General features: G+C 30.0%; 1 protein-coding gene across 21 annotated transcripts in view; it reads right to left on the bottom strand.

Annotated features, from left to right (window-relative positions):
* Positions 1-255: 255 nt before the first annotated feature.
* The window catches only part of sw (short wing), a 33,496-nt gene continuing 5,764 nt past the window's right edge, over positions 256-27,987 (bottom strand). For 3 of the 21 annotated variants that reach the window (XM_067049932.1, XM_014433981.2, XM_067049931.1), the window contains exons 5-17: positions 27,366-27,484; positions 26,746-26,805; positions 22,229-22,249; positions 16,801-16,848; positions 14,133-14,312; positions 13,808-13,964; positions 13,302-13,556; positions 7,906-8,023; positions 6,656-6,887; positions 6,280-6,440; positions 4,771-5,037; positions 2,174-2,313; positions 256-922 (exon numbers count right to left, since the gene is read on the bottom strand). In XM_067049932.1, the coding sequence (XP_066906033.1) occupies positions 2,176-2,313; positions 4,771-5,037; positions 6,280-6,440; positions 6,656-6,887; positions 7,906-8,023; positions 13,302-13,556; positions 13,808-13,964; positions 14,133-14,312; positions 16,801-16,848; positions 22,229-22,249; positions 26,746-26,805; positions 27,366-27,484 (1,756 nt within the window). In that variant the 3' untranslated portion in view covers positions 256-922; positions 2,174-2,175. The remainder of the gene's footprint in view (positions 923-2,173; positions 2,314-4,770; positions 5,038-6,279; positions 6,441-6,655; positions 6,888-7,905; positions 8,024-13,301; positions 13,557-13,807; positions 13,965-14,132; positions 14,313-16,800; positions 16,849-22,228; positions 22,250-26,745; positions 26,806-27,365; positions 27,485-27,987) is intronic. The other 18 variants (XM_024358901.2, XM_014433988.2, XM_014433993.2 and 15 more) reach the window with 18 other exon arrangements.

Genomic DNA, 27,987 nt, shown 5'->3' with positions numbered 1-27,987 from the left:
TATAAAATCCTCCCTAAATTCCACAACAAACATTCCGAAGTTAAGTGATAATGCAGATAGTTTGTTCGATGGAACAAAATTTGAGTGTTCAGTTTTGTTCCCACATAAATTTCAGATGTTATTGTGTTGATCAGATAGACTTGGTAATATCATAATGAGTTTGAAACAGAAATGTATAATCAAAATTTAATGAGGGAGAAACCTAGAGGAAGGAGGAGGGTGCACAGCTAATTATAAATAAAATATAAACATTAATCATATTCATCGACATTTAATAACACAGAAATGATCAATATAAATAAATTACATAACATTTAAGATCAGCCATATTTCAAAAAATAAAAATAAACATTTACATCATTAATAACACATTTAAAATGCAGACTGACATAATTAACAAGCTTATTTACAGTTGAAAAAGTTTAATTAATACATATATATATATACAATGTAATTAATAATTTCAACCAAAAACTAATTTCTGTTGAAATTTTTAATACTAATGAATCATCTGGAAATCTCTTTCAATAGGAGATTACCTAATATGACAGCGATGAGAAGCCCACAGACAAATAAGATAGCTAAATTCTTCCATTTTTAACTTTAAAAGTTCAAATGAATTTTCAATTTTTTTCCTTAAAAAAAAAAATGTTCTACAAGGATCAAAAGAAGAATTTAATTTATATTTAAATTAATATTAAAAAAATAAAATAAATAAGCATAATTACATTAAGAAATCACAGGAACATTAGTAAAAGCAAAACAATGAAAAATAAATATTGTTTCTGTAATTAAAATATTCCTAACTATATATATATATATAAATAATTTATAAGAGTACTTCACAGTATAACATGGATATGCTAAATCAATATACAGAACTTAAATTAAGAGAAGAATATCACTTCCAGCCTTCATTGACCTGCAAAATTGAAAATATTGCCAATATTAGCTAAAATAATACAAAAATTTAGTAAATTATGTTAGTTAGCTAACTTAACAAAAAAAAAAAAATAAATAAAAAACTATGTAGTCAATGAAATAAAGATGATCTAGAAAATAGGCTCTAAAGGCCATTATTGCAAATATGCTACCTCTTTCATTCTTAACTGCCATAATCAAAAGGAGCAAATACAGAACTTGAACAGTTAGCTAAAAACCTGACCAGCCATTTTATGTTAAATAAACACAAAAAATTATCTTCTAAACAAACTTTTCACCTATAAGATTTTCAGAACATAGGAAGATTTAAAAGAAGGTATAGATAAAGAGCTTGAATCTCAAGCTTTCTGTACCAATATCTGAGGATTATGAAGATACTAGCCGAGAAGGTCAAAACTGAGCATGCTCAAAACTTGTTTCACCTGTCACATACTACATTTGTGTGACTGTGGATGAAGTGTTTATACTAAGAATAGAAGTCTTAAAAAAACTAGCAAGTTTTGATTTCCAAAATGTGATGCTGAAAACCTTACAAGTGAATGTTGGACTTAACACATGTCTATTGACAGAATTCCGGAAAAATATTCTGAAATAATGCTACTAAGGAATGGGTTATTTTCCTTTTCTTCTAATGAGTGGATATATGGTAATGAATGTTTGAAGATTACTATACTATAGCCAAACTCAGAGATCATTGTATATTGTAATTGTTCAACAATGAAGAGGCTATTGTCATTTTATAGCATTAAAATGTATATTCTATAAAAATTCATGAAAGGGCTAGGAGGTAACCACAGTTAAGAGTGTCTGATTAGTGAGCAATATCATCTAAACATCTGATTTTTTCTCTGTCTACTGGTAGGGTTGAATTTACATTGTTACTTGCTCATATTCGTTGGTACTAAATTAAAAAAATATATTTGTAATTCATATTTACTCCTGTTTTCTTGATCATGAATCTTAATCTTAATAAAGTTTTAAACATAGGGACCTTTCTGGGCTCACAGTCTCTGAGTAACAGAGTTTGCTGACTTGTAATCTAATAGAATGATTGCACTTTTGAGCCAGAGGTAGAGAAGGAAATAATTTATTTATATAAAAGATAAAAAGAAAGAGAGTATATGTAACCAACAAAGTGGCAAAGAAGCCTCTTTGGGGAGACAATATGTTTAAAAATAAGTTTAAGCAAATAATCTGTTTTTTTTTTTTTTAATGAAATTAAAATAGTTACCCTTATCTGGAAACAAAAGAAGAAAGGCTGCTGGGTCCAGATGCAGGGCTACTGACTTCTTCATCAGCCTGATTATTTTTCATTTCTTGTAGAGTAACAAGAAGTTTGTTCCATTCATCATGCCTTGGCTGAGAAAACCTCTAAGCAATGAAGAAGAAATTCATTATAATTAAATGCATTTATTGCTTTGGGTCAATGTTAGTGGACATTTTATAAAAGTGTACCTCAGTATTCATGCATATAGGACAATGGGTCTTATCGCTGCCAATATATAACTTTTGGTTTAAGTCCCCAGGATTTGCCCACGGCTCCTTTACATGCCCAGAGACACCTCAGTGCCTTCAACATGGAGTTGCCACTTCAGTTTACTATCCAGAGTAACGCCAAGATGTTTGACTTCACTGCAGAATCCCAATCGTTCACTGTTAAGGTACGGCGACCTAATTGCAATGTTCTGTCTGTTAGTGAAGAAACAAAGACTGATCTTTTAAGGATTGATGCTCAGACCATATTCCTGGCACCATCCATTCATAAGGTCTACCGATGTTAGAAGCAGTCCTGAGATAGTCCGCGGGAATTTGCCTCCTATCAGCACAGCGATATCATCAGCATATCCCTGCATGTAGAAACCTGCCTTATTGGATCTAACAAGTGAGGTGTCCACTACCATACACTACAGGAGAGGAGATAGCACTCCACCCTGCGGATAGCCACCAGTGGGCTTCATTCACATCTTAGTGCGTCCTAGATCCGACTTGAGCAATCTTCCTTCCAACATCGCATTGATCCAGTTGAAAGAAGCTGTCCCACCCCTTTTATTTCCATGGCTCTTGCCAGAGTTATATAAGGAGTACGATAAAAGGCGCCTTCAATGTCAATGAAGACACCAGTCATAATCTCCTTATAGGCCAAACTCTTTTCAATCCTAGATACTAAATGATGTAAACCATCCTCACAGGATTTCTCTGATTGATAGGCAAATTAAGCGCTGTGTAGTGGTTTCTCTACCAGCGTAGTCTCCCTAATATCTGTCTAGAACCTTCTCAAGTGTCTTTAATAAGAAGAATGTCAGACAGATAGGTCTGTACGCCTTGGGGTTGTCATAAGAAGCTTTCCCTGGTTTGGGTATATAAAACACCTTCGACACTCTTCAGCTACATGGAATGTGACTCAGTGCCAAACTCCCCCTGAGCAAAGCTAGGAGGTATGGTTTCAAGACCATTAGGCCTTTTTGTAATATGGCCGGAAAAATTCCATCCGTGCCGGTTGATTTAAAGGGCGAGAAGGATTTAATCGCCCACTCAACCTTGTCAGAGTTGACAATCCTATTTGCCTCGACCCACTTATCTCTACTGCAAGTGTAGCTCTCTATAGTGGGGGTTGTGTCCTTTTCTTCTATCAGTACGCACCCCGGGAAGAACAAAATTGTTTCAGAATTCAATTTTCCATCAGAATCTGTCATAGTTCATATTATAATCATTAGTCTCCTTGACCAGCCAAGGAGATTAAATGGCTACCATCAAGATGAAACCACATTTATGACAACGAATCTTTCCAGAAAATTAAATTAAAAAAACAATTTTTATTTTTGGGCTTATTTGATTTTCTTACAGTTTATAGACAAATTATTAAAAATTGTTGGCAATTTTTGGTAACTTGCACCTTCAGGATTTGTTGAATCCAAAATGTATCTGTTATGGGTTGGCCTGAAACTCTGCATTACTATCAGAATCCATAAAAAAAAAATTAACTCATCTCATTGAAAATTCCAATGCTAGGTGTGCTTAAGAGGAACTGCAGAAGGTTAGAAAATTAACGATTCTCTCAAAAGATAGAATAGATGCCACAGTTGTGACCCAGCAAAAATCAAATAAAAATTCTGAAAATTGTAGAGATATGGGGATGAATACTGAGACAGCCTGTATAATGAAAAATTATCAGTAACATACCACTACCATAAAATACAATTGAATCATTTAATTCATAAATGACAATTCCGTTGACCGTAAAAATTGATATATAGGAAGATGGTCAGGGTTGCGGTCAATAGTGAAACAAAAATAGTTTACAACTATTTATTTTCCAACGTTTCACCCTACTTTGCAGGGCTTCATCAGGGCTGTCCAAATGAATAAGTTGAACAGCTACTTACTGTTCAACTTATTCATTTGGACAGCCCTGATGAAGATCTGCAAAGTGGGGCGAAATGTTGGAAAATAAATAGTTGTAAACTATTTTTGTTTCACTATTGACCGCAACCCTGGCCATCTTCCTATATAACATAATTATAAATCTGTTATCATAGATCAGGGACCTCCAAGCAAAGACCAGCATTACCAATCCTGAGGAAGACCATTCATAATTTACTTTGGTTACATTACAAATGTATGTTGATGGAATCATACAAAATAATAATCAGATGTATTTATTTAATGACTAAATATCTGATATACATAATGAAACCAACATTTCAACTCAAATTAATAACACGAGTATATTATTATGAAAAACTAACTACTGTATTTTGGAGAGATCCTAAGGCTAAAGTTTAAAGAGCCCTGTCATACATAAATGATCTGAATTAAATATTTATTTACCTCACCAACATCATACAAATAAATTTTTCCTGAATCATCTCCAACGGTGACATGTGATCCTGTTGGTGTGAAGGAAACCCTGTTGAGGGCAGGAGCACCTTCTACGACAGTACTTGCGGATGGGATTTCAGCATCTTGATTCAAATTCCACAGAGCAAGTCGCCCATCACCATCTACTGATGCAAAAACAGCAGGGTGAACTGGGGACCAGCAGACACCATAAACGTAATCACACCCTTCTTCCCAACTATACACGGGTCGACTTTCCTGTCAAAGTCATTAAATAATAAATTAAATTAAATACAACATATGTAATAAATTGAATTAAACTTTAATATGCACTGAGACAGAATAGACATGATTTCAGTTTTATGATTAAAATATATATCTTTAGCAATTTGTATTTATTTTACGTACATATTTCATTACCTATATATACGTTTTATTTCCCACTTCTTTTATCACTTTATTTTTATCTATATTTATTATGTACAATTATTATTGTTCTTAGCACTGATAAAGGCTAGAAATTTTGGCCGAAATGTTGGCACTAATAAATACGTTTTTTAACTTATTTGTGTTATTTTCTGACCGCACCCCAAACCATTTTCTCCTAATATATATTATCCATGGTTAACTATTTTCTCATCATTATATTTTTAGCCTCTTCTAATTAAATTAAGGAGTGATTTCAGAACTCTTTCATTTTTATTTTAATGGTGAATTTCTTTTAATTTTAATTTCATAATTCTTTTATTTGAGAATCATGGTTATGCATAATGTAGGAATACACCATACACAGACCACCATATAAGTACACCAAATGAATGGACAGAGAAAACTCGTAAATGATTATCACACCAGAGCTTCACTGAAGCCACAACATAAACACCAGGAAATAGACTCATGGTAAATTTTTATCTCTATAATTTATCCTTTGTTAAATGTTGGCTTAGGATAAATTGCCATGTTAGAATATACTTATGGAAAAGAAAAATTTACTCTTCACAAAAAAGATGATGACAATGAAAGTTATCTTAACATTCCAAATAAGTATCAAAAGAAATTAGTATTAAAAAACATAAATAAAAAGATTGTATTTTTATATAGCCTTTAAATTGTTAAATAATATGAGCTAACAACACCTTAAATACCATAGCGATCTTTTCTCTGCCCTTGATCAAGGTTAACTCCAGATGAATATATGATACTATAGTCTGTACGTTGAGAAAATGTTTGCAGAAAACTCTTTCATTACTTGGCCCCATCCACAAACACCAATATGTTCCCCTTGACTCCCTTTGAAAAAAGGATTCCTTTAATTCTTCATTGCTATTTAGACATTCTTATCTAGAATTAGAGGTAAGTTGTGGTTAGATATAGGGGAGAGTTGGATAGCCCCTTCCTCTACAATTCAGACATTCCTTTGGTGAACAGACTATAGCAATCATAAATTAATTCTTCATCAAAACTTTCCATGCAGTATGTATTTAAAAAAAAATTACTCACCTTCATATTCCACAATTTGACAGACCAATCAAAAGATGAGGTGAGGAAAAGATGAGAGTAATCTACTGGACCTTGTACCTTATGTGTGTTTATATCTGTGACTGGGGCTTGATGTCCTAAATAAGGGTCAGTCACACCTGCTTTTGTTCCATGTCGGCAAGCTTCAAAAACACAAATATAAAATTAAAGGAGATGGTCAACGACACTTTTTAAAATTTTGAATCAAATTTACTTGATGTATGTATATAAATTTCCTTAAAGGTATTAAAAAAAAAATTAATTGTCAATGGAATTATTTTTATTATTTTCTATGATCATAATAATAGTATAATTGTATACGATTAACAAGGAAAATGAACAAAATTAAAAAGAATACCTGAATACACTGTTCCTTCCTCACTGCCAAACACAAAGTTATTAACATCATTATGAGGGAAATCTAGCGATGTAACAGCAATTGCTTTGCTTTGCCGCTGCTGTAATTCCAATGTTTCCTGGGGTTGAGAAAGCATATCCAAAGACCAGGAGCACAGTCGGCCATCGGTTGATATACTGATCAGATTATGAGCATTTTGAGTTCCTACTACTCTCATGCAATAAACTGGATGCTATAAAATAAATAGATAATTAAAATAGAATCATCAGTAAAATTTTATTAACATAAAATTAAAAACAAATAAGAAATGATCGGGGGTGTGTTCAGCAAATAAACAAAAACTTATTTATTCATACCAAGGTTTTGACCTGAATTTCAGGCCTTTATCAGGGAAGCACCGGAAGAGTTTCTGACTGGAGTGAAGTTTCTCTAGTCAGAAACTCTTCCGGTGCTTCCCCGATGAAGGCCTGAAATTCAGGTGAAAATGTTTGCATGAATAAATAACTTTTTTTTTATTTGCGGACCACGCCCCTGCCCATCTTCCCCCTCATATTAATCTAAGGTCAACTATTATCACCATATTAGGAACAAATAAAATTATCACCTGTTGCTTAGTGAAATAAACATTTACAATTAAATTAAAAAGAAGAAAAGAGTTGAAATAACTTAAGTTGTAATCGAAAAGGTAACAGTATTATTTAATAAAGCAATAATTATAGTGAGTATAAAAATATTTGTAGTACCTAATAATGGTAAATAAAAGAGTAGTAAAAATATTTATTAATGGTGGTCACTATTTAATAAAACTTTTAACATCAACCTATACATCAATATCTGAGATAATTGCTCAAAAATTTCATTTTTGATCAAGCAAATTATAAACGATATAGAAGTTTGATTCACTGGATATACTATACATATACATGTTAATGCTCCTTATAAACAATGCTTTTTCCTAACCTTTTTTTCAACAATTAAATATGAAAAATTTGATTTCAAATGGTTGAGAGAAGCAATTTAATTACATAACAAGGATGCCAATGGTTCATTGAAGATTCTAATGATAACATAACATTAAGGTTAATTAAAAGAACTAAATGCAAAAGCATTTGCATCAGTCATGTATTTTAATCATCATAAGTTGGTAATAATTATTTTAGGATGACATTCTTAAAATTGTGATAAGAGAATAACCATAGACAGGAAGATCATAATAAAATTAAAATTATTAAAAAAATAAATAAATTTACTGTGTGTGCAGTTGCCGATAAAGGGGTCCTTTGAATAGGAGTTCTCTTCTGGACCCTGTTATCCCAGAGCATAACTTGGCCAGAATATGTACCACCCAGTATCAAATTAGGATGAAATCTGTTAACAATAACAAACTATTAATAAAATAATTGTTTTTAATTAAAAATTTAATTTTTGTTTTAAAATATATACTTGAACTTATGAATTAAAAAAACAAATCTCAAGTTTGAAAAGTAAAAAGAAATGTTTCTTATTTTTATAAAAAGTTAATCAGTTTGCCTCTTGAGCACCAAGGCTATCACATCTAATCTATTAAAAAATTACCATCCACATTTTTATTGAATTAAGCTCAGGAAAAACAAACTAAAACTATAAGAAAAATGTTGATTAACCAGGCATAATTAATAAAAGGAAGATGGTCCAGGTGTGGTAAAAATTACTCTAATAGTAAATAAACTATTTATTATGAGCCAACACCCCATGTTGCACCATAAAAATGCCACATTGTGGAATCGATAAATTTGAGTTACTTCAACTGCGCCTGGACCATCTTCCCTTCACAAACTATAACTAATGTTTTAGATGTGTTAAAAAAAAAAAAAAAAACCTGATTGGTCCCATATTTTATAATAAATAAAATATGCTGTTCCAAGTTGAATCTAAACCTGACCAATTTTTTGAGCTAGAAGTTCAAAAATGTTATGAAATATTTTCAGAAAAGAAAAAATTGTGTTCTGAAAGTACCATGGCAATGGTTCATGCAAAAACAAATAAAAGATGAAAATTTGACAGTCTGTATCTCGATCCTTTAACTTTTTATTTTTGAAAGTTTGGGTTGATCATGACTTGGAACATGGTTATAAAACCACTTAGAAACATTTTTATATTAAAACAAACCCAATTTGTCCAAAAGACAGACAAGTTAAATAATGTTCAGCAGTCAGAGCGTGTTTCACTCATTACCAATTACCAATCATTAGCTAGAATGACATTGTACATTATAATTTTTAACTACATTGTTATTTTAATTCATAACATAAATACATTAAACTATTACTTAACCAATAGTTTAAGATTTAATGATAATATTGCTGAATATATTGGAATAAAGTTGCATGTGACATTATTAATTAAAACAAAATAAGAGTCAGCCATTATTTGGCTTGTCTTGTACAACCTGAAAATAGTTGTTATTCCAGCCCATAATACAGATATTTCAAAACAAAAACTACAAATATACGTTGTTTATTTTAACTGGTTAGGTATGTATGACCATACACATAGGCCTGACATTATTTTGCTATATATTAAATAATTAACTTTTTCATTCTATTTGCACTCATTTGTCAGAGCCATGAGTCAACACAGTTTCATTGCATTATTTTTTTTTGCTGATGGTCAATCACGAAAAATCTTTTGATTTTTACTTTGTATAATCCTCAATCTCTTATAATTCATTTCTATGTTTTACATTTACTTCCAATATATTGTAATATGCTCCTTTTGTAGTAAATAGTATATTTTGATGTATAAATGGTTTTAATTTGTTTTATTTTATGTATCATTTTAATATTCATTGCTTTGTTTATCCAAAAAGCAAACTAACCAAGTTTCATTGTTTATAATAACTTCGTGATACAAAAAAAAAACAAGATGGCGGTATGTTGTCAAGGCCACATTGAGTAGATTCAAATATCATAAAAACTATTTTAACTCTTCCCATCATAGTTGAAAATACAGTAAATTAAAGGAAAAATAGAAATCAAGAAATAGTGCTAATGAATAATAGTCAGAAAGTAAATCATTTGGAAAAATACCTAACTATTGTGCGACAAGCGATGTTTACATGGAACCTCAAGGCAGGTTTTGGTTTTTGAACTTGAGGCACTCGGGTCGGTGGCGCGGAAGAGAGATGAGGTCATGAGCAAGAAGAAGCTTCATCAATTTCTGTCCAGCAAGAAGAAGAAGCCATTTTGGACGCCACAACAAGAGAAGAACAAAGAAAACACCAGGAATCAAGAAGATCGTAGAGCTTGGTTAGTTTTTGTATGCATAATAATAGATACATGTGTAAAATAGATTTTAATTTAAATTAAGATAAATTATTGTATCGGTATTCTGATTGTCTAGCAACCACACGCCCTAAGATTAAGAGTCTCTCTCTTTTTATATAATAAAATTAAGAGTCTTTTTATATTATACAAGTTAAATATAATTCTATTATCCATTTGATATTAGTGTTCTTAATTTGAACCCAAAGTTATTTCTTTCATATTTGAAGAAAGTTTAAAAACTATTCAGATTCTTTTTATTTTATTTTTAAATATTTTAAAATTATTACAATATATATTTTTTAACTTTCAGTATATTGAAAATATATGTTAAGACTAATTTTCGCTATTGTTTAATATGTTTTCTTTTATCTCATTTTATATTTATATTTTGTACATCAGTGGTTCCCAACCCATAAAAATCTATGGACCATTAACCCAGAAATTGAACCATGTGTGGCATATATATATATTTTTTTTAAATATGTTTATTGAAATTTACAACTGTATATTACATAATACATTTAGTAAATATGATCTTAGTTAAAATGGAGTGTTACAGGCGTGTAGAGCAACTACCCTATTGGTAGGACTCTAATGACATTTAACATTAGCTGGTTTCGTGGCCATCTTCTTTTCAGGTGCCTCGGAGGATTGTCTGGAATGGAAGAGGATGCGAGGTTAGAAAATAGAGGATTTGAGTGGTTAGTGAGTTTATAATGGAAGGAGTGATCGGTTCGGGACCGATCTGGTTCGGGCTAGATCGGTTACATAGGGAACATTAATGTCTTTATGTATGATTTTATTTATGACAAAGTAAGGAGCACTGAGGATTTTACGAAGGATTTTGGATTGTAAGGATTGAATACAAGAGGAATTCGAAGGTTTAGTGGAGCCCCAAAGCTCAACTCCATATGTCCAGATTGGCTTTATTTCAGTAATGTAGATCAGTATTTTGTAATGTGTTGGAAGTTTAGACCGTTTGTCTAGTAAGTGCTGTAACAGTCAAAATCGACATACAGTTTCCTGTCTTTTCAGTGTCATGTGAGGATTCCAGGTTAATCGTTTGTCTAAATGTAGTCCAAGGTAGCAGATCAATTCGAACCGAAAATTCTTTGAGGGCTGTAATATGGGATTGGAGAGTTTGGGATACAATTAATGGGTTATTATTAACAACGAGCACACATGTGTTATCGGCATACGTGGTGAAGATAGTGTTAGGATTGGTTGGAATGTCAGCTGTAGAGACGATGCAGAGGATGGGACCAAATATTTATTTTTAAAATTAATTAACCTCTTTATTAGTTATCTTAATATTTGGTCCTCTAGGTTGACCAATCTCTCAAAGAGATTATAAAAATAATAGAAGGAAATCCTTTCCAGCCCTCCACCACCCTTGAAATCCCTGAATTAGAATTTACATTTATATTTAATAATGAACAGAACATTTAGACTAGTAGAGGAGTAGAGCAGTATTTGAAAAGTCAAAGTAGTTAAATTGAGCAACATTAAAAAAGTGGCTAAAACTGGAAATGGGCTTGCTACTTCCGACATATGGCAACAGGGAATATTTGAAAATTAGGTTGTCTACACAAATGTTTTGAGTCAATTTTATTGTGTATTTACCTGTTGAAACCTTTCAGCCAACACATACATATATAACACACACACAGATAAATAAATATATCTCCCAAAGAGCAAAGGAAGGCCATCAGAACCTTCAGCCTATTGACCGATCTGCCTGCTAGATACAGCTGGGAAGGGCTTTGGAGGTCATTGCAAATAGGCTACAAGAGTTCACAGGAGTGGCAGGCTTCTCCAGGAATCAATTTGGCTTCCGGAAAGCGAGATCGAGGTAGACGCTATCACATTGGTGGTGGAAAAGGCCAGGAAAGCTATAGCAGGGAAGAGATGGAGAAGAGGTGCAAAATGCTATTGCACTATTGTCACGATGGATGTAAGGAATACCTTTAACACAGCAAGATGGAGGTGCATCCTGGATGCCCTGCTGGTAATGAACGTCCGTGAATACCTCAGGAGTATCATTCGTTACTACTTCAAGGACAGGAACTTGATATGTTCGACAGAGGATGCCTCAAGAATGTTTAATGTGACTGGAGGTGTACCCCAGGGTTCGGTGCTGGGACCGCTGTTGTGGAATCCCATGTAAGACGGAGTCCTTAGGCTTAGTCTACCAGAGGGTTCCGAAATAGTGGGCTTTGCTGATGACATTGTGGAAGTAGTCAAAGCAAAGTATAAAGAAACTCATGCTAAAGGCCAACCATTGTGTCGCTTCGGTTCGAGATAGAATCTAATATAGAGACTAGAATCTGTAGGGCTGCAACTAGCAGACCGTAAGACAGAGGTCCCTCTCATCAGTAGCAGGAAAATGAGGGAAACTATCACCTTGAGAACGGGCAAGAGATCGATGATAGACTCCGGTTCAGAGAGCATATTCAGCAGATGAGTGATAAAGCGGCTAGAGTCACCAATGCACTGTCACGTTTAATGCCCAACATAGGCGGACCCAGGAACAGTGTGGTCCCATCCATTTTGCTCTAGGCGGCTGTGATATGGAAAAAGGCGTTGGATACTGAGGCCTACAGAAGATCGATGGTATCGGCATATCGTAGGTGTGCGCTAAGAATGATCAGCACATTTCGTACAGTTTCATACGAAGCGGCTTGCGTGGAGGCCAGGATGCCACCGATTGAGCTGATCACAGAGAGGAGTCGCTCTTATAATAGTGTTGACTATATTCCCCGAGACGTATTAAGAAAGGAGACTATAAGAAAATGCAACGTTGCTGGAATATGGCATTCAGTGAAAGGTGGACGCACAGGCTGGTGCCTAACATTGAGGCCTGGGTGAGTAGGTATATCATGAACATTATGCTGCTTAACTACGATTATTGGATGGCAGGCCAACGATTCGCTGCACAGGTGATGCAAAAGTTAAGAAATGAGGTGAAAGATAGGCGAACCAGGAGATAGCCTAAAACAGTGAGGTGGCACTCAGCCCCATGATGTAATGCCTAACAGCGGTCCCGTGGGGGGTGAGAAACAGGTGTAGGGAGGTTGGTTTTAGTGGGTAAAAATACCACACGGATAGGTACGGGCCTATTCATGTCTTTTGAAGATTTCCACCTACCCTCATAAAAAAACAAAAAAAAAAACATATATAAATAAATTATTTCCAGCAATAAATCATCACAAAAGTGTGTTGTAAGATCCCCCTCATGGCACATTCCAAGGCTCTCACAGCCCACCTGCTTAGGAGCCACTGATATAAATGGACCAATCAAGATTTCTACCAAAATAACTTAGTTGATATGTAGTACTTACTTAGCAAAGGTAGCCGTAAGGACAATGGATTGACAATGAAAAACATATTCAGGAGTAGTTTTCTTAAATTTTGTATTCCAAACAAGACAAACTCCATCTGGATCATGGGCTGATTCATGAGAAGTGTGATAAGAAGCCACCAGAAGCTCTGGATATTGTGGAGACCAATCAAGTGACGTAACACATCTCGTTTTAGACCATCTCTCATCTGAGAACCATCTTGAAACTACTAGCTTTCCATTAAGTCTTTCATCCCTATATACATTATAAACAATTAAAAATAACCATAATAAATAAATTGAAGAATTCTATAATATAGGAATAAACATATACTTTCAAAATTACTGTGAAGAGACTTTAAAAAATAATAAGTAATTAAAATAAATGTAAGTTTGAATAAATACAATAAAAAATACATAACAGATTTTGCCAGGACTATCTGAGCTTTTAACGGAATATATTTGAACAATTTAAGTTAAATTAAAATTCCTGTGAAGAAAACTAACCCCACATCATCAGCATCGGCAGTGCCTGTATAATCAGTGCATATATCAACTGCCTCTGATAGTGCTCTTTCCATTATTCTTCCAGTACGATCAACGAATCTCTGAAAGTCTTCAGATAGGATAATCATCATTTTCTCGTCTTCACTCAGTTCACGAACTGTGGAATAATAATAAAAATAATTAATAATATAAAAATACAAAATAAATATTAATTTATTTAATTCTTAAGCATGAAATTGTTAATTAAATACTATAATAAAATAGATAGTAAAATTTTTTTTTAACATTCTCATAATACCAAATAATAAAATAAAATAGTGCTTACTAGTTTTGACGTCTTTCTTAGTCTCTGGTTCTACAGTTGTTACAGCTGGCTCCATCTCTTTCACCTTGGGAAGTCCATGTGGAAGGATTCCAGGCGGCAGCTTGCTTCCAAATCCACCACCTCCATCAAGAAGTGAAGGAAGAGAGTCGTCCTCCGCTTGTGGATCGTCATACGTCAGAACTACATGGTAAGTAAATCTTGCTACTTCACAGCATGCATCTTAAATCTAGTTATAAGGAAATTGTTGGATAAAGTTTCACTAGCAAAAGACACATCCACATGAATGAAGGACGTAAAGAGTGAATTATATCCTGAGTAATCAATGTTTGATACACTATTTTAGGGATAGTTATGAAGATGACCAACATAAAAACAGAATAATTTTTTAGCAAAATGTTTCACTAAATCTTGTAAAATAACAAACAAAATTTCAGAAAAACTTCAATCAGATTTCCAATAGGAAAATTTAACCAGGTATTAAGAATTTCTTAGTAGAATAAGGTATGACATTACCATAATCTAGCTTGATAATGACAAAGTGTGCGATAACAGTTAGTTGAATAGAAGATCAATTATAAATAAGAAAGATTTGATAATCTGATGGTAAATTTTATTATAACATATTTACACACGGTATGTACAGCCATTCAATAGTTAATAGCGCGTAGAATTAGTTTTGAAATTATCAATAAAATTATCGACACTAAGTCTATAATTCATTTGATGCCAATTTTTAGAATATTACATTTGACCACAGCACAAAAATAGGAAATTAACATCTTGATATTGATATCTCAGGATTTACAAATGTTTGTATATTAATATTTATCTCCCTTTAACCAGAACAAAAGAATAAATAATGGACAATCACGCTACACGTAACAATACATTGGATAAAACAAAATTAAACAAACACACTATTCAATTGAAAATATATTAGTAATCAATAAATAAGATGACAAAGTTCAAGCGATTTATAAATACTGATAAAATTCTATATGCAGCACATCAGAAAATGCAACACTGATTTAACGCATTCCAACCAAATAATCATCAGGTTGAAATCATTCAATGAATCAATATGAACAGAAATAAAGTTTTGTTATTAGATAGGTCTTGAGTTGAAGAAAATAATTAGGTAAATTAAATAAGATGAAAATAATTTCATAAAAAAAGAAGGTACTTTAAAAAAAAAAACAACCTCCAAACACTTTTTTTTTACAAAAAAGGAAATATTGTTTTTCTTTCATTTGTCATCTCAAAAGGCTAAGCAGCATTTTTATGATGTCTTACAAATTTTGTATCACCAGCCACAAATAATGAAGTTGTAACAATGTAAATTGAGTACATCCTTTCTTAAAACAAAAAAACTTTAAGAAATGTTTATGGAACAAATAAACATATTTAGTAGAAAAATAGGCACATTAGACTTTTTGGATTTCTGTTTCCAAACTACAGAATTTATAAAATGTCGAGATCCATATATCATAAGAAGATAAGTAGTAATTCAATAATTGAGTTCCTAATTGCTGTGGTTCATGTCAAAATTCTGAAATGTTACCTAAACAAGCTACAGAGGAGAGGACAAACTAACCTGAAGCATGAGAAATAAACTGAAGTATAAGAAGGATTTGAGATTCTTTTGTCAATTCTGTATGTCAGTAAAAGATATTTTACTAATAAAAAAAAAAAAAAAAATCAAAAGTATTAGTATTTTGAGCAAAATAGAGACAGCCATTAGGTATTTTATAATACATTACTGAACCAAATTTTGGTCAATGATTCAGTAATTAAATGTTTAATTAATTCATGGCTGGTTGGGAGTGGAACAAGAAAAGGGGCTAAAATAGATTTAAAAAATTTACTGAAGAGATTTCATCTTATAAATTCGGTTATCTTTTAAACAAACGGTTATTTTCTCCCAGTTAATCAGAACTTCGAACTAACCGGATTGGAACATTTTAAAGTAACTGAAGAACCAAGGTAACCAATTTTTTTTCCATCCTAGTGAATGGTGGTGGTCAGCCATTGAGGATGTCGGAAAAAAAAAATGCAAAAATATTAATTTTTTAAAATTTATACGACATAAAATCTAGTTTTAGCCAAACTCAGATAATAACTTAAAATGACCAATGATTAAGATGTGATAATATTATTAAAAAACATCTATTTCTGAAAAAAAAAAAGAAGAATGTATTTATAGGTATTAATTCATTTAGACTGAGTCAGAAACATAAGATGTTAATTTATAGAAATAGCCTAATTATTTGAAGAATATTTCATCAACCATAATATACCAAGATATTATTAAAATACTTCAATATTAACCAAATTAATGCAACTCTAAAATACAGGTAAAATTATTCCTGACATGTATAATTGAATTTTGAAAATAATTAAAAACAGTAATTAACTTACAAGAAAAACAAAATATGGATGGATCAAAAGGGAAAATTACAGCTAATCATTATTGAACTCTATATACTTTTTAAAAATAAAACAAATGACAAATTTAAGTGTACTATATTATTTAATACATTTAACGTAATATTTTATTTATTTATTAATAAACATAATAGTTATGAAACAAAATAATTTTAAATGTCTGAAAATATACAGTTCAAGTAAGGTAAAACAAATTAACGCATCCTCTTAAATGATCCCTTACCTGTAAATTCGTCTTCCCATTCTAAACCAGGATTTAGATTGTACTCGTCTTGAAAGAGAAAAAAAAAGAGAACAATCACCAACTGTCGTGGATAATCAACAACACCATACACCAAAAATAAAAAATGGAGCATACAAAAATAAGAAATGTCTGCATAAAGAAAAAAGAAGAATTTAACTTAAAAAATTGTGATATTACAATATGTCAGACAATAGGTTTACAGGTTTTATTTTCTTATTAATTTATTTCCGACGGTAAACTTTTAAATATTTTAATTAATTTAGATAAAAAAACTAATAGGACAACACTAGATCCTAATTCTGTATGCAAACATATCTGTAATATTTATTAATAATGTAATTAAATGTTAATAAATAATTTGTATAAATTAATAGAATTATTTTAGTTATCATTAGCAATATAGATTCAGGCATGGAGTTCATGCAAAATTGCTAATCTATTGAGAAACCAAAAATAATTTATAAATAACAAGAGCTATGAAGAATTACTGTCTAGACTTATAAAACAGATATTTAAGGTTATGTGTATGTGTATGGTTTTATGAGGTGTTATAAAAATAGAAACATATAATAACTTTGAATGAACAAAAACCATTTAAATCCTACAGAGCTTTTTTTACATTCACACTTACTAATTTAAAAAAAAGTTAATTGCACGCTACAAGACTACACATGCTCAACTAATAGGTTCGTTTGATTTAAAATATAGATATTATTAAATTTAATTGTTTCAATGATTCATGCGATAGATCTTAAATAACAAAGCTTTTTCTGATAATTTACAAAAATATATACATTGAATGAACAATGGACTATTTTTTATTTATTAATATAAATAAAATAATGTTTTCCTAATTATAAAACTTTGAGGAAATTTTAACAATATTATTTTTAAAAAATTTTGATTAGTTAATATCTCAAGGTGATAAAAATAAAACAATAAATTAAATGATCAGAAAAACATGAAATAAATAAAAAAGCAAATAATAATGCAAATTAGGCAAAGCAAACAACTTGAAATACTGAAAGACCAGCTTAGAAAAGAAAAAAAAAATAATAAAAAAAATACATGAGGGTGCGTTAATTTGTATTGATTTTCATAATTCAAACAAGTAACTACTTTTACAAAAGATTCAAAGTGAATACAGAAACAAAACAGGCTACAACATTATATTGGTATAAAGAAATAAATGAAGAAAACAAAATGAATGAGGGCTGAGTACTTCAACAAATAATTACACTGAATAGTGAACAACTATAAGTTTAAAACACATAGCTTATGAGGAAAAAAAATAAAAGAAAGAACAAATGTAACATACGCAATATTTTTCTATGCCACAAAACATTACAACAGCATTTAAAAAGGGAGGAACTTAACAAAGGATGGAAGCACAGTGAAGAAACCATGCCTATTTATTAGTAGGTAAGTATCAAAAGAAATAATTGTAACATATAACTTACTTAGCACAAGATAGTTGTCAGTATTTGTTTTTAATAACTAGTAAGTTACAATAGTTTAAGGCTAAAAAATGGTCTCTAACAAGTTGTAAAAAAAAAAAAAAAATGGATTCAAAAAAAGGATTGCTTCATATCCAACAATGTACTCGATAGTAATAAGGTATATTTTTGTTGTTTACTTAACAATTCATTAGATAAATAATAACTGATGTAACAAGTTGTATGGTTAGGTTAGTTACTTTATGAATAAGCTAATTTTAAAGTAAAATTAAATTAAATTCAGTCTCAGTCTTAAATGAATGTATGCAGTTTTTAGTTTTTCGGGTAGGTGCTTTTTCAAACCAGATTTAAAAAAATCAGGTGTGTCCACTCAAGACTTTCCTACTGCTTCAAGTCTAAAGTATAATACAAAATTTATTTGTTTTAACTTCAGTAATATTGGTCCAATTATTATTTTTAGTTTAGCATCTGGAATCTTCTAGATGTTTACTTTTAAAATTATTAGAAAACTTAATCGAAATTAATTATTGAAAAAAAAGTAAATAGTTTTGTTTAGGAACTTGCAGAAAATACTTTAAAAATAAAGTTGGGTATAAAATTTAATACACTGTAATCTTTGCTAACACCAGTCCAATTTAGATACATTTTTTGTTTAGTAAAAATTTTAATGATCTTTCAAATATAATTTACTCATGAAGTGTTTAAATGTACTTTTTGAGTTATGTGGAGATAAAATTTACTTTTCATCAGAAATTTTATTTCCTAGTTATTCTTTGGGATGTATTATATGGGTCATTTTCACAGAATGTGGCAGAAGTGATGTCCAAACCATTATTGCGCTCCACTTATGATTTTGAAACTGAGAATATTTTAAAAATTTGTAAAAAAATGTATTTTAACCTTTTCAGACCAAGCATATTGGAAAACTCTTTTTTAATAGTATAGAGTACATAATGGAAAAATCTTTTTTAATAGTAAAATTTAGTTTTCTTGTTGATAATTTTTTACCAGCATATGTGACATTAATTTTAATTTTATGAGTCAGCCTACAACTACATCAGTGTGAGATAAATTCCATTTGTTTCAGATAGTAAGACAGCTGATCAGCTTAGGGAACAGAAATTCATATCTAATGAGATTTTTCTCATTGAATAAATATTTACTGGTATTTGTACACTGCCACTTGAAACTTAATGTCCAATATAATGTAACCAGTAAATCATCCCCTACAAAATATTTGATAAAATCATTGAGGTTTCAGTTTAAGTAATAGTTTAGCATACAAAATATAAGATTGTCCAGGGCACAGGAATTATTAAATTAGTTTCGAAAGGTTTAAGTGAAATTTTCTTTTGGAAGTTAAATATTTCTTTTGTATAGAAAATTCATTAAATACATCAATACATCATAACTCTCTTATCCAGACATGATCTTCTTAACTTTAAGATTTTACATAAGGCATTACCTGAGCAAAACCAGTTCTTTTAACATAAGTCAAAATATTTCTATACATTAAAAAATTATTATGCACATTAGAACAGATAGTTAATTATATTAATAAAAAAATATGAATGTTCAGAATATCGTAAGTCTGTTGTTTTAAGTTTTTCAAATTTTTAGTCAAAGCTGTGCTATTCCATATTATCTTTTTATCCTACATCCACATGGTTTTAGCAGTCTGAAACACATGATTCAGGTATCTTGTACTCAGCAAGTGAGAATATAGATTGGGGTGTGGATGTCCAAAAATTCTGATTTTTGCTACTAGCCTTGTTAATAAATCAATACTTTCTTATTGCTAGATACCTCAACAATGCATGCAACAGTTTCCATAGCTATGACTCTTGGGAGAGAATTTCAACAATACAGGATATTTCATAAAGTCCCGTGTTTTATCATGACTCTTTCCTCTCCTATACATTTGAGGGCAGGAATAGTAGAGGAAGGTAAATAGTAGAATTAACAAAATAATAAATGGTTCCGGCTTTTTCTCAATTTTTACAAAAATAAATTATATTACTATTTATTTAATTAATTTTTTGTACAAAATGCTTATTAAACATTTTATTAAAACTGGTTTTCTTTTTTATTTCCTATCTACTTACTCACTATCTATTCAGAGAATTAGGTATGGTACTTATCAAAACTGCCGCATTCTGTGAGAATGACTGACTCATACGTGAAAAGTTATAAGATTTTAAGGAGAATACATTCACCAAAAGTGTTAGAGCCATTTTGGGAGTTTTATAGAAAAACACGTTTTTCAGATTTGGTACAACAGGATTAAAAACTAAAATCCTAAAAAAAACCAAAAAAAAAACCCACAAGATCAGTCCACCGAAACAAGAGGTGATCGTGTTACAACAAAACAGACAGACCAATGATTGATTTTTTTTTTTTGTCTCAGGGAGCTCTGAAACACATAGATCCATTCAAAACTGGGCACTGAAAATTTGACCAGTTTACAGTACTTTACTTGTTAAATAGCAGTAAGAAGTAAAAACAAATTAATAAATCAAGCCTGTGAAATAAACAACTGGGTTTATATATTAGTAAACAAATAAGAGTCTCAAATGAAATTCAAAATATATATCTTATATTTTTAATTTAGCAAATAAATTGTTTAAAAATAAAACATGAGTTATTAACAAAACGTGGTGGATGTTAAATATTAATTTAGCTAACGGTTATAATAGCGATGATTTATACATTAAATTTCATATCACATAAGCAAAAAGACGTTAATATAATCATTATTTAGATGGTTAGAAGTGAACAAAAGAAAGCAGCTTTACTTATTTTAGCGAAATCTGTCAGGAATGATAGGGTATTAAGACACATTAAATCATGTCAAGGTTGCATGATATGTTATATACATTTACTGATAAATTTTACCAATAATTTATTTTGTTTCATTTTTTAGAACTTCTCTAATTAATTAATTTTTATTAGTCTAATAAGATTATTATAAGCATTAACCATTATTTGATATTTTTTCCCTTAAAAAGATTGTATTTATGGGCTATCATTAAATCTATAAATATAAATGATTGTATATAGGAATTAAATGGTACAATGATAATGAATACATCTGAATATACTTCCCATCTTCCATGTACATTATTCTGTGTAACTTAATTTTCATAAATTGCCCCTAAGTGGCCTATATTATCATGTGCATCTATCAACATCAGTGTATCACACCAAAACTTAAAAAAATATTAATACAAGATTAAACGAGGAAGTTGGAATTCCTAATGTTATAATTTAATTGTGATTAACAATATTTATATTATTATTTATTCTTTTAGTTTGGTCATTAATTTTATTAATGAACCACTAATGTCCTGATCATAAATTATATGATCATGAAAGCATTGGAAATTAAAGCAACCTGGGCAGAGTTATGACATAATGAACTAAAATGGAATGAAATGCTTAATAGTAGATATCTAGCAAAATAATTAGCAGCATACTTTGAAATCTATTACATAGAAGGGATGAATAAAAGGAGTTGGTTTGAAATTAAAAATATCAATTTCAAAGTTCAAAGAACTGTCATTTATGTTGCATATAGTGCAACAAAGGAATCTTAAGTACTTAATTATTCAATGACATACAACAAAATAAATTATTTGTATTACAATACCAGTAATTATTAATTTGAGGCAAGAGTAATTAAACAGTACATTATCACAAGAAAATAAAAATTTATTTTTAGTAAAAACACGCACATGTGTATTTAAGCACCCGTTTTTTAAAATTACTTGTCTTGATTTAGAAAAATCAATTATAGAAACTTTAATCAAGTAACAACTTCATAAGACCTTATTTTTAAATTAAAAAAAAAAAATAAATAAATAAAATAAGTGCAACTATAAACAAAATTCAGGCAGTTACCTTGTGCTAAAAATAATTAACAAAACAAACAAGAGGAATGACAAACTTACCGTAGTAACCGAATGCCTGGGCTGCAGTAGGAAGTTCCATCAACATATACACAGAAAGGAAAGAAAAACAAAACCACAGATTAATCAATCATGACTGTTAGTAAAAAGAGGTATCGTTAATATAACATTACATTTAATTAGGAACGTAAGAAAAATTATATGAACTGGTCTTTTAAATATGATTAGGAATTCCATTCATATAAATGGAATTCATTATAAAAAATGAGACTTTTAAATGTATTAGGTATATTGTGAAAAAAACTATTAATATTAATATTCATAATAAGGAAAACTAAAATAACAAGATTAAACTTAAATTAATACTATCCTAGACTTACTAATTATATTATAGTAGTATTTGGCTCATTATTAAATGTTCCTGATAAAATTCCTGAGGAACACTTTTTAGATGAACACTAAAAATTATGATGAGGTGTTAATAGTTGACCGAAAGAAGATGGTCAGGAGTGTGGTCAGCAAAGATACACAAATAAACAAAACTTATTTATTTATGCTGACGTTTTGATCTACATTTCAAGCCTTCAGCAGGGTGATTTAGACGGAGATGTCATCTAAAGTGACAACTTCACTTTTGACGACATTTCCACTAAAGTCACCCTGATGAAGGCCTGAAATTCAGGACAAAACATCAGCACAAATAAACATCTATAAACATGTATCTTTGCTCAGCGCAACCCTTGCCATCTTCTCCTCATACTAAAAATTTATGTTTTCAAAAATCCTATCACGGAACCAAATGAGGTTTATCTTCAAATAAGAATAGTTGATTCTGACATTCCACTCAATAATATGCTAGTAAAAAAATAATAGAAAAAAAGTATTAAATCACATTAGATTCATACAATAGTATGGTGTAATAAGGGTTTCAAATAATATAATTATCAATTAAAATGGTTGAAGTTCCATGGTGCCAAAATTAGAATAATTCAATTCATATCCCATTCCTATCAATATTTAATGTAACATAGGATAAAACTAGTACAATTTATGGTATCTCAGATGTTCAAGTTATTCTGTATACAATAAGCCCCTTTAGACCTTGGGGACTTAATGAAGCTTTCAAGGGACTAAATAAAAACAAAATGACGTTGAGTCCTAAATAATCAGCATTCTAGTTGGTTACTTTGTCAATCAAACAATATACAATAAATATGAAATATCATATCCTCCCTCTTCCTACAACAAATATTATGAAACCCACAAAGAAAAAAATACTAGAACAGCTTTTATTAGCTGGTTATAATCAATGGGCTTACTTAAAAGGTTTGCAAGTACAAAGTAAGGAGCTTTTCAAATTTACCCCGATTTTTTTTTTTTTTTTTTAAATAATAGAAAGGCACTTGTTACAATAAACCACATTTTGAAATGGACCAAGGTTGCTGATGAAAAATTGGTCACTATGATTGTAAAACAATCAAAAGTATAAAAATATTACAAATTAGAAGTAAAACATAAATATAATATTCAATCACACATACACATTTCACAAATTAATAAAAAAAAAAATAATAATTAAAAAACAAACTGTAATTTTTTTCCACTAAGTAAAAAGATAATCCAGTCCATACAATTCAATAAGATATAGAGTATATTGCAAAATCTAAAAGAAATAATGATTTTTTTTATTATTATAACTTTTAATAGCACAAAATGTTTTCTAAAAGGACTAATTATAATATAGTTTACACACTTCTTAAAAATATTTAAAATCTATTAAATAAAACAAGAGTTAACATAAATGTGAACCAAAACCACCAAACCCAACAAGCACCATCTGTTATTAAATTTAAACAACTCTTATAACAAGAAATTGTGATGCAAAGTTAATGATGAGTGTGCAAATTATGAAATGATGATTAGGAACTATTAATATTTTATTATTTATGAAAATATTCCAATTAAAAACAAACAGCAAAAACAATTATAATGAAAAACACTTTACACAGTAATGTTTTAGTGACAACAAATTCTAGAAAACAATAAATATATTAAAATTTTAATAAAAGGGTGAGGCAGTAATTCTTCAAACTATATTGTCATTTTTAAATGGTCTAATATTGAGAAAAGATAATCTTTCAGAGAGAATATAAAATATGTACTAAAAAGACGAACTAAATATAGCAGTAGAGGGGTCCCATTTGTTTATATAACAAAAGGAATAACATAAAAAAAATTTGTTCATTAAATTTAAATCACTACCAATAAAACATGAGAAGGTAAACTAAAACATTAATAAATTTACTATTTCTAAATAAGTAAGTCACACACTTAATGGACTTCAGAAACTGCCTAAATTTCTCTCATAAATGATTTTTAAATAAAAATACATTACAACACTGATATAAACTTTATTAATACTCAATTTTATAATGATTAGTGTAAAAAATTATGTTAACAATCATTAACTTCATTTTATAATAACTGGTATATGAAAAGTTAAATCAAGACTTTTCATACAATTGAAATGGCTGTATCACAACAGAATATTTAAACTATAATTGACGAAAGTAATGGGTGGAAAGAAAACTGAATTGCTACGGGTCCAAATATACCATCAAAAAACATATATTACATCTACGAAGCAGGGCTACTGCCTGACACCAACTCAGTAGAAGAATGATGACCAAGTGATAATCATGTTTCAGAAAAGTAATTGAGTACACTGAATTACACACACATTCCTCCTAAATCACTGATTAATCATTTAGTAAAAAATGTTATTTGAATTAGTTTATGAACTGACCTAAATCATACAAAAATTCATATTCATTAGAAAAATAAAAACTAAATAATTACATCACTAACGAATAAATATGTCATTTTAAAGTTTATCTTTGGAAACTCGGTTTTACTAAAGCAAAGTGGTCTGGCTGAAGATGTCTCTTTTCTTCAAGTGGATAGTGCTAATTATCTCTGAATCATTAGTATTATTTGAGATAAAACTAACACCATAAGTTGGTTGTACTGTGGGAACCTCTACTCTATTGAATAAAATAATATTATTTTAATTTGAATTAATTTAATTTATAAAAAGTACGTTAGTGCCCTTAAAGGTGATATTAAGACCTGAGGGCAGTGTTAATTGCTTTAATAAAACTTCATTAAATGTTACTTACACATTTGTACAATTTTATTTGAAAGTGCTGTATGAATCTTTAAAAAAAAAAATATTATATTCAGTAATTAGTTTATCTAACTGAATAAATTTAAGAGACTTAATGATTTATTATATGAAAATTTTATAATTAAGACAAATAAAGATTTTCATATTCATTCTTCGTAAGTTGAGAAGTACATTTCAACAAATAAAATCGATAACTTATCAATTAATCTAAAATACTTTAGTGACTTTTTATTTAGAGTATATAGCCAAATTATTATCTAATTTTGAATTAATGGAAGTGAGCTTATTGTCAAGTGAAAAAATTGAAAGTTTAAGATTGTATAAACAAAACTGTATTATTATCAAAGGACCTTAGTTCGCAACAGAATCCAAACTATTTTATGCTTTGAGAGAACAAGGTTACAATATGAACCAGTATAAGTGTATGCAGTATTGTAGCACATTAGAAAACTTATATATACACACACAAGGTTGGAAATCACAAGCTCACCATACATCTAAACAAGACATTAATAAGCTCAAACCTGCATGACCTACCTAACCAACATAAAATATAAGACAAAATTGAGTAAATCTTGCATCAATAAACATTGTAGATTTTAAAGTTGAAGATTCAGTTAAAAATGACATAAAACAATAATTTTCAAAATATCACTTTATTACAGTGCACCGATTTTAAAAAATGCAGTTTTCCATAAAAAATATTTATAAGATGTTCCTAGTTTAATTCTCAAGCACTTGTGTACATGGCAAAAGAACCTAAACTTTTTTAGAAGTTTCAACTCTTTTCAATGGAATTTCAAATGCCCAAAGTGCCCACTGTATTTTCAAGTTAAGAATTAAGGCACACAATGGCACAATCATTGATTTTTAAGTCACCTGATCAGTTTAAATGAGTTTAAATATATATTTTGTGTTTTTAATCATGGTGTTTAGAAGGAAATAGAGTGCAGAGGCGAAAGGATGCAGTCAAATTTTATCAGCTTTAACAGTTTATGAGATATAAGTCCTGAAATAGAAAAAAAATATGTGACCTGGCTTTTCACTGTAACATGGGAGCTAGTGCGACTCTGTAAGGTTTGAGTACTTAGGGGTCATTGCTTTCAAACATGGGAAGTCAGTTTTTAAAATTTGAAGAAAAGGATCTTATGAAGGGTTTGTGATAGAGAAGGAGAGAAATGTAGAAGATAAATCTAAGTATAGATGTATACATAAACAAACTCAATTTGAACCAAGATTCTGAAATGAATATTTTAAATGATAATACAGAGAAATTTAGAACTTGCATGAGTTATATTACATGAATATAATATGAGACCCCTTTACTACAATCATAACAATATTAAAACTAATGGATTTCCTTAAAACGCACCTTTTCTTGGACGAAACCAATCCTCACAGTATCCTTTCAGAGGGGAAGATGAATCAGACCCTTGAGTGAGACTCAAATCAATAGGAAACAAAACATATATTTAGAATAGAATATAGATAATTTAATAACACTATTTAAGGCGAATGTAATAGAGGCGAAGACACTGATTACATTGTAAGGCGTGTTTTGAAAAAGGCTTCCTTTGGAAAATATGAAACATTAATAACATTTTAAAAGATAAGATAGGACACATGAAGAATATTAGGAATTAGAACCCTCATGATTTTGTAATAAGATTTAATCACAAAAAGCCCCTGAAATAAATCCATGTTATCAAGCTTTATTCAATTTAAATAAAACTGAAATGAATGATAAAATAATAAGTTGAATAAAACATTAAAATGTAAAGAGGTAAGAAGATAAGCAAGCACTGACCAACCAAGCTATAAAAAATATTCAAATTGATGAAGGAATGCATGCAGTACTGTAATGTTAAGAAATGTTCATAATGATTAGTGATGAAAAAAGGAATTAAGTTTAATTTTATGCGACTCTGAATATCATAGTTAGCACCACAATTCTTATTTAGATTGAAAAACAAAAAAACTTCAATTGCATACCATCACGTTCATTGCTGGTATGTGTAGTCTGAGTTTGTTTGGTGTATGTTACAGTTTCTTTTGGCGGAATACTTGTTGATTGGACACTAACAACTTGAAGCTGAGCAGGCTTCTTTCTCCTAAAAACAAATCTCAAAATTAATTTATCACTTCTTCCAAAAGCTCTTTTCAAAGGGAAATATAAAAAGCAGAAACAACTGAAAATAGGAAAACATATAACAGCAGTATTTTACCAGGTTCGTCAAATTTCAATCATTAGTATAAATAAAATTTAAAAAATATGTTTCAACAATATGTTGTGATATTAAAATTGTAATTATGTATTAAATTAAAAATTACCACTAAACAAAATAGTTTCCTTCTGGATTCAAACAAGCGATATGAGGAACAAGTTTGCAATCAATATATTAAAATATTTGATTTATTTATTTTATACGAGAGTAAGCCTTTAGGAAGGATATTAAAACGTAAGTAGAAATTACAGTTAGAACAATCCAATAGAGATAAGACATAATTAGCCACTTGACTATCTTAGGTTACTACTCTTCTCTATCCTAAGCTGGTCATTCCAAATTTATTACATATACTTTAAATAAAACACATTGTGTTTGACATTATATAT

The sequence above is a fragment of the Halyomorpha halys genome, unplaced genomic scaffold, assembly GCF_000696795.3.
Source record: "Halyomorpha halys isolate HHAL.00 unplaced genomic scaffold, Hhal_1.1 Scaffold1287.1, whole genome shotgun sequence".
Taxonomy (NCBI): domain Eukaryota; kingdom Metazoa; phylum Arthropoda; class Insecta; order Hemiptera; family Pentatomidae; genus Halyomorpha; species Halyomorpha halys.
The sequence above is the reverse complement of the archived record's forward strand: the minus strand, read 5'-3'. Positions and strand labels throughout refer to the sequence as shown.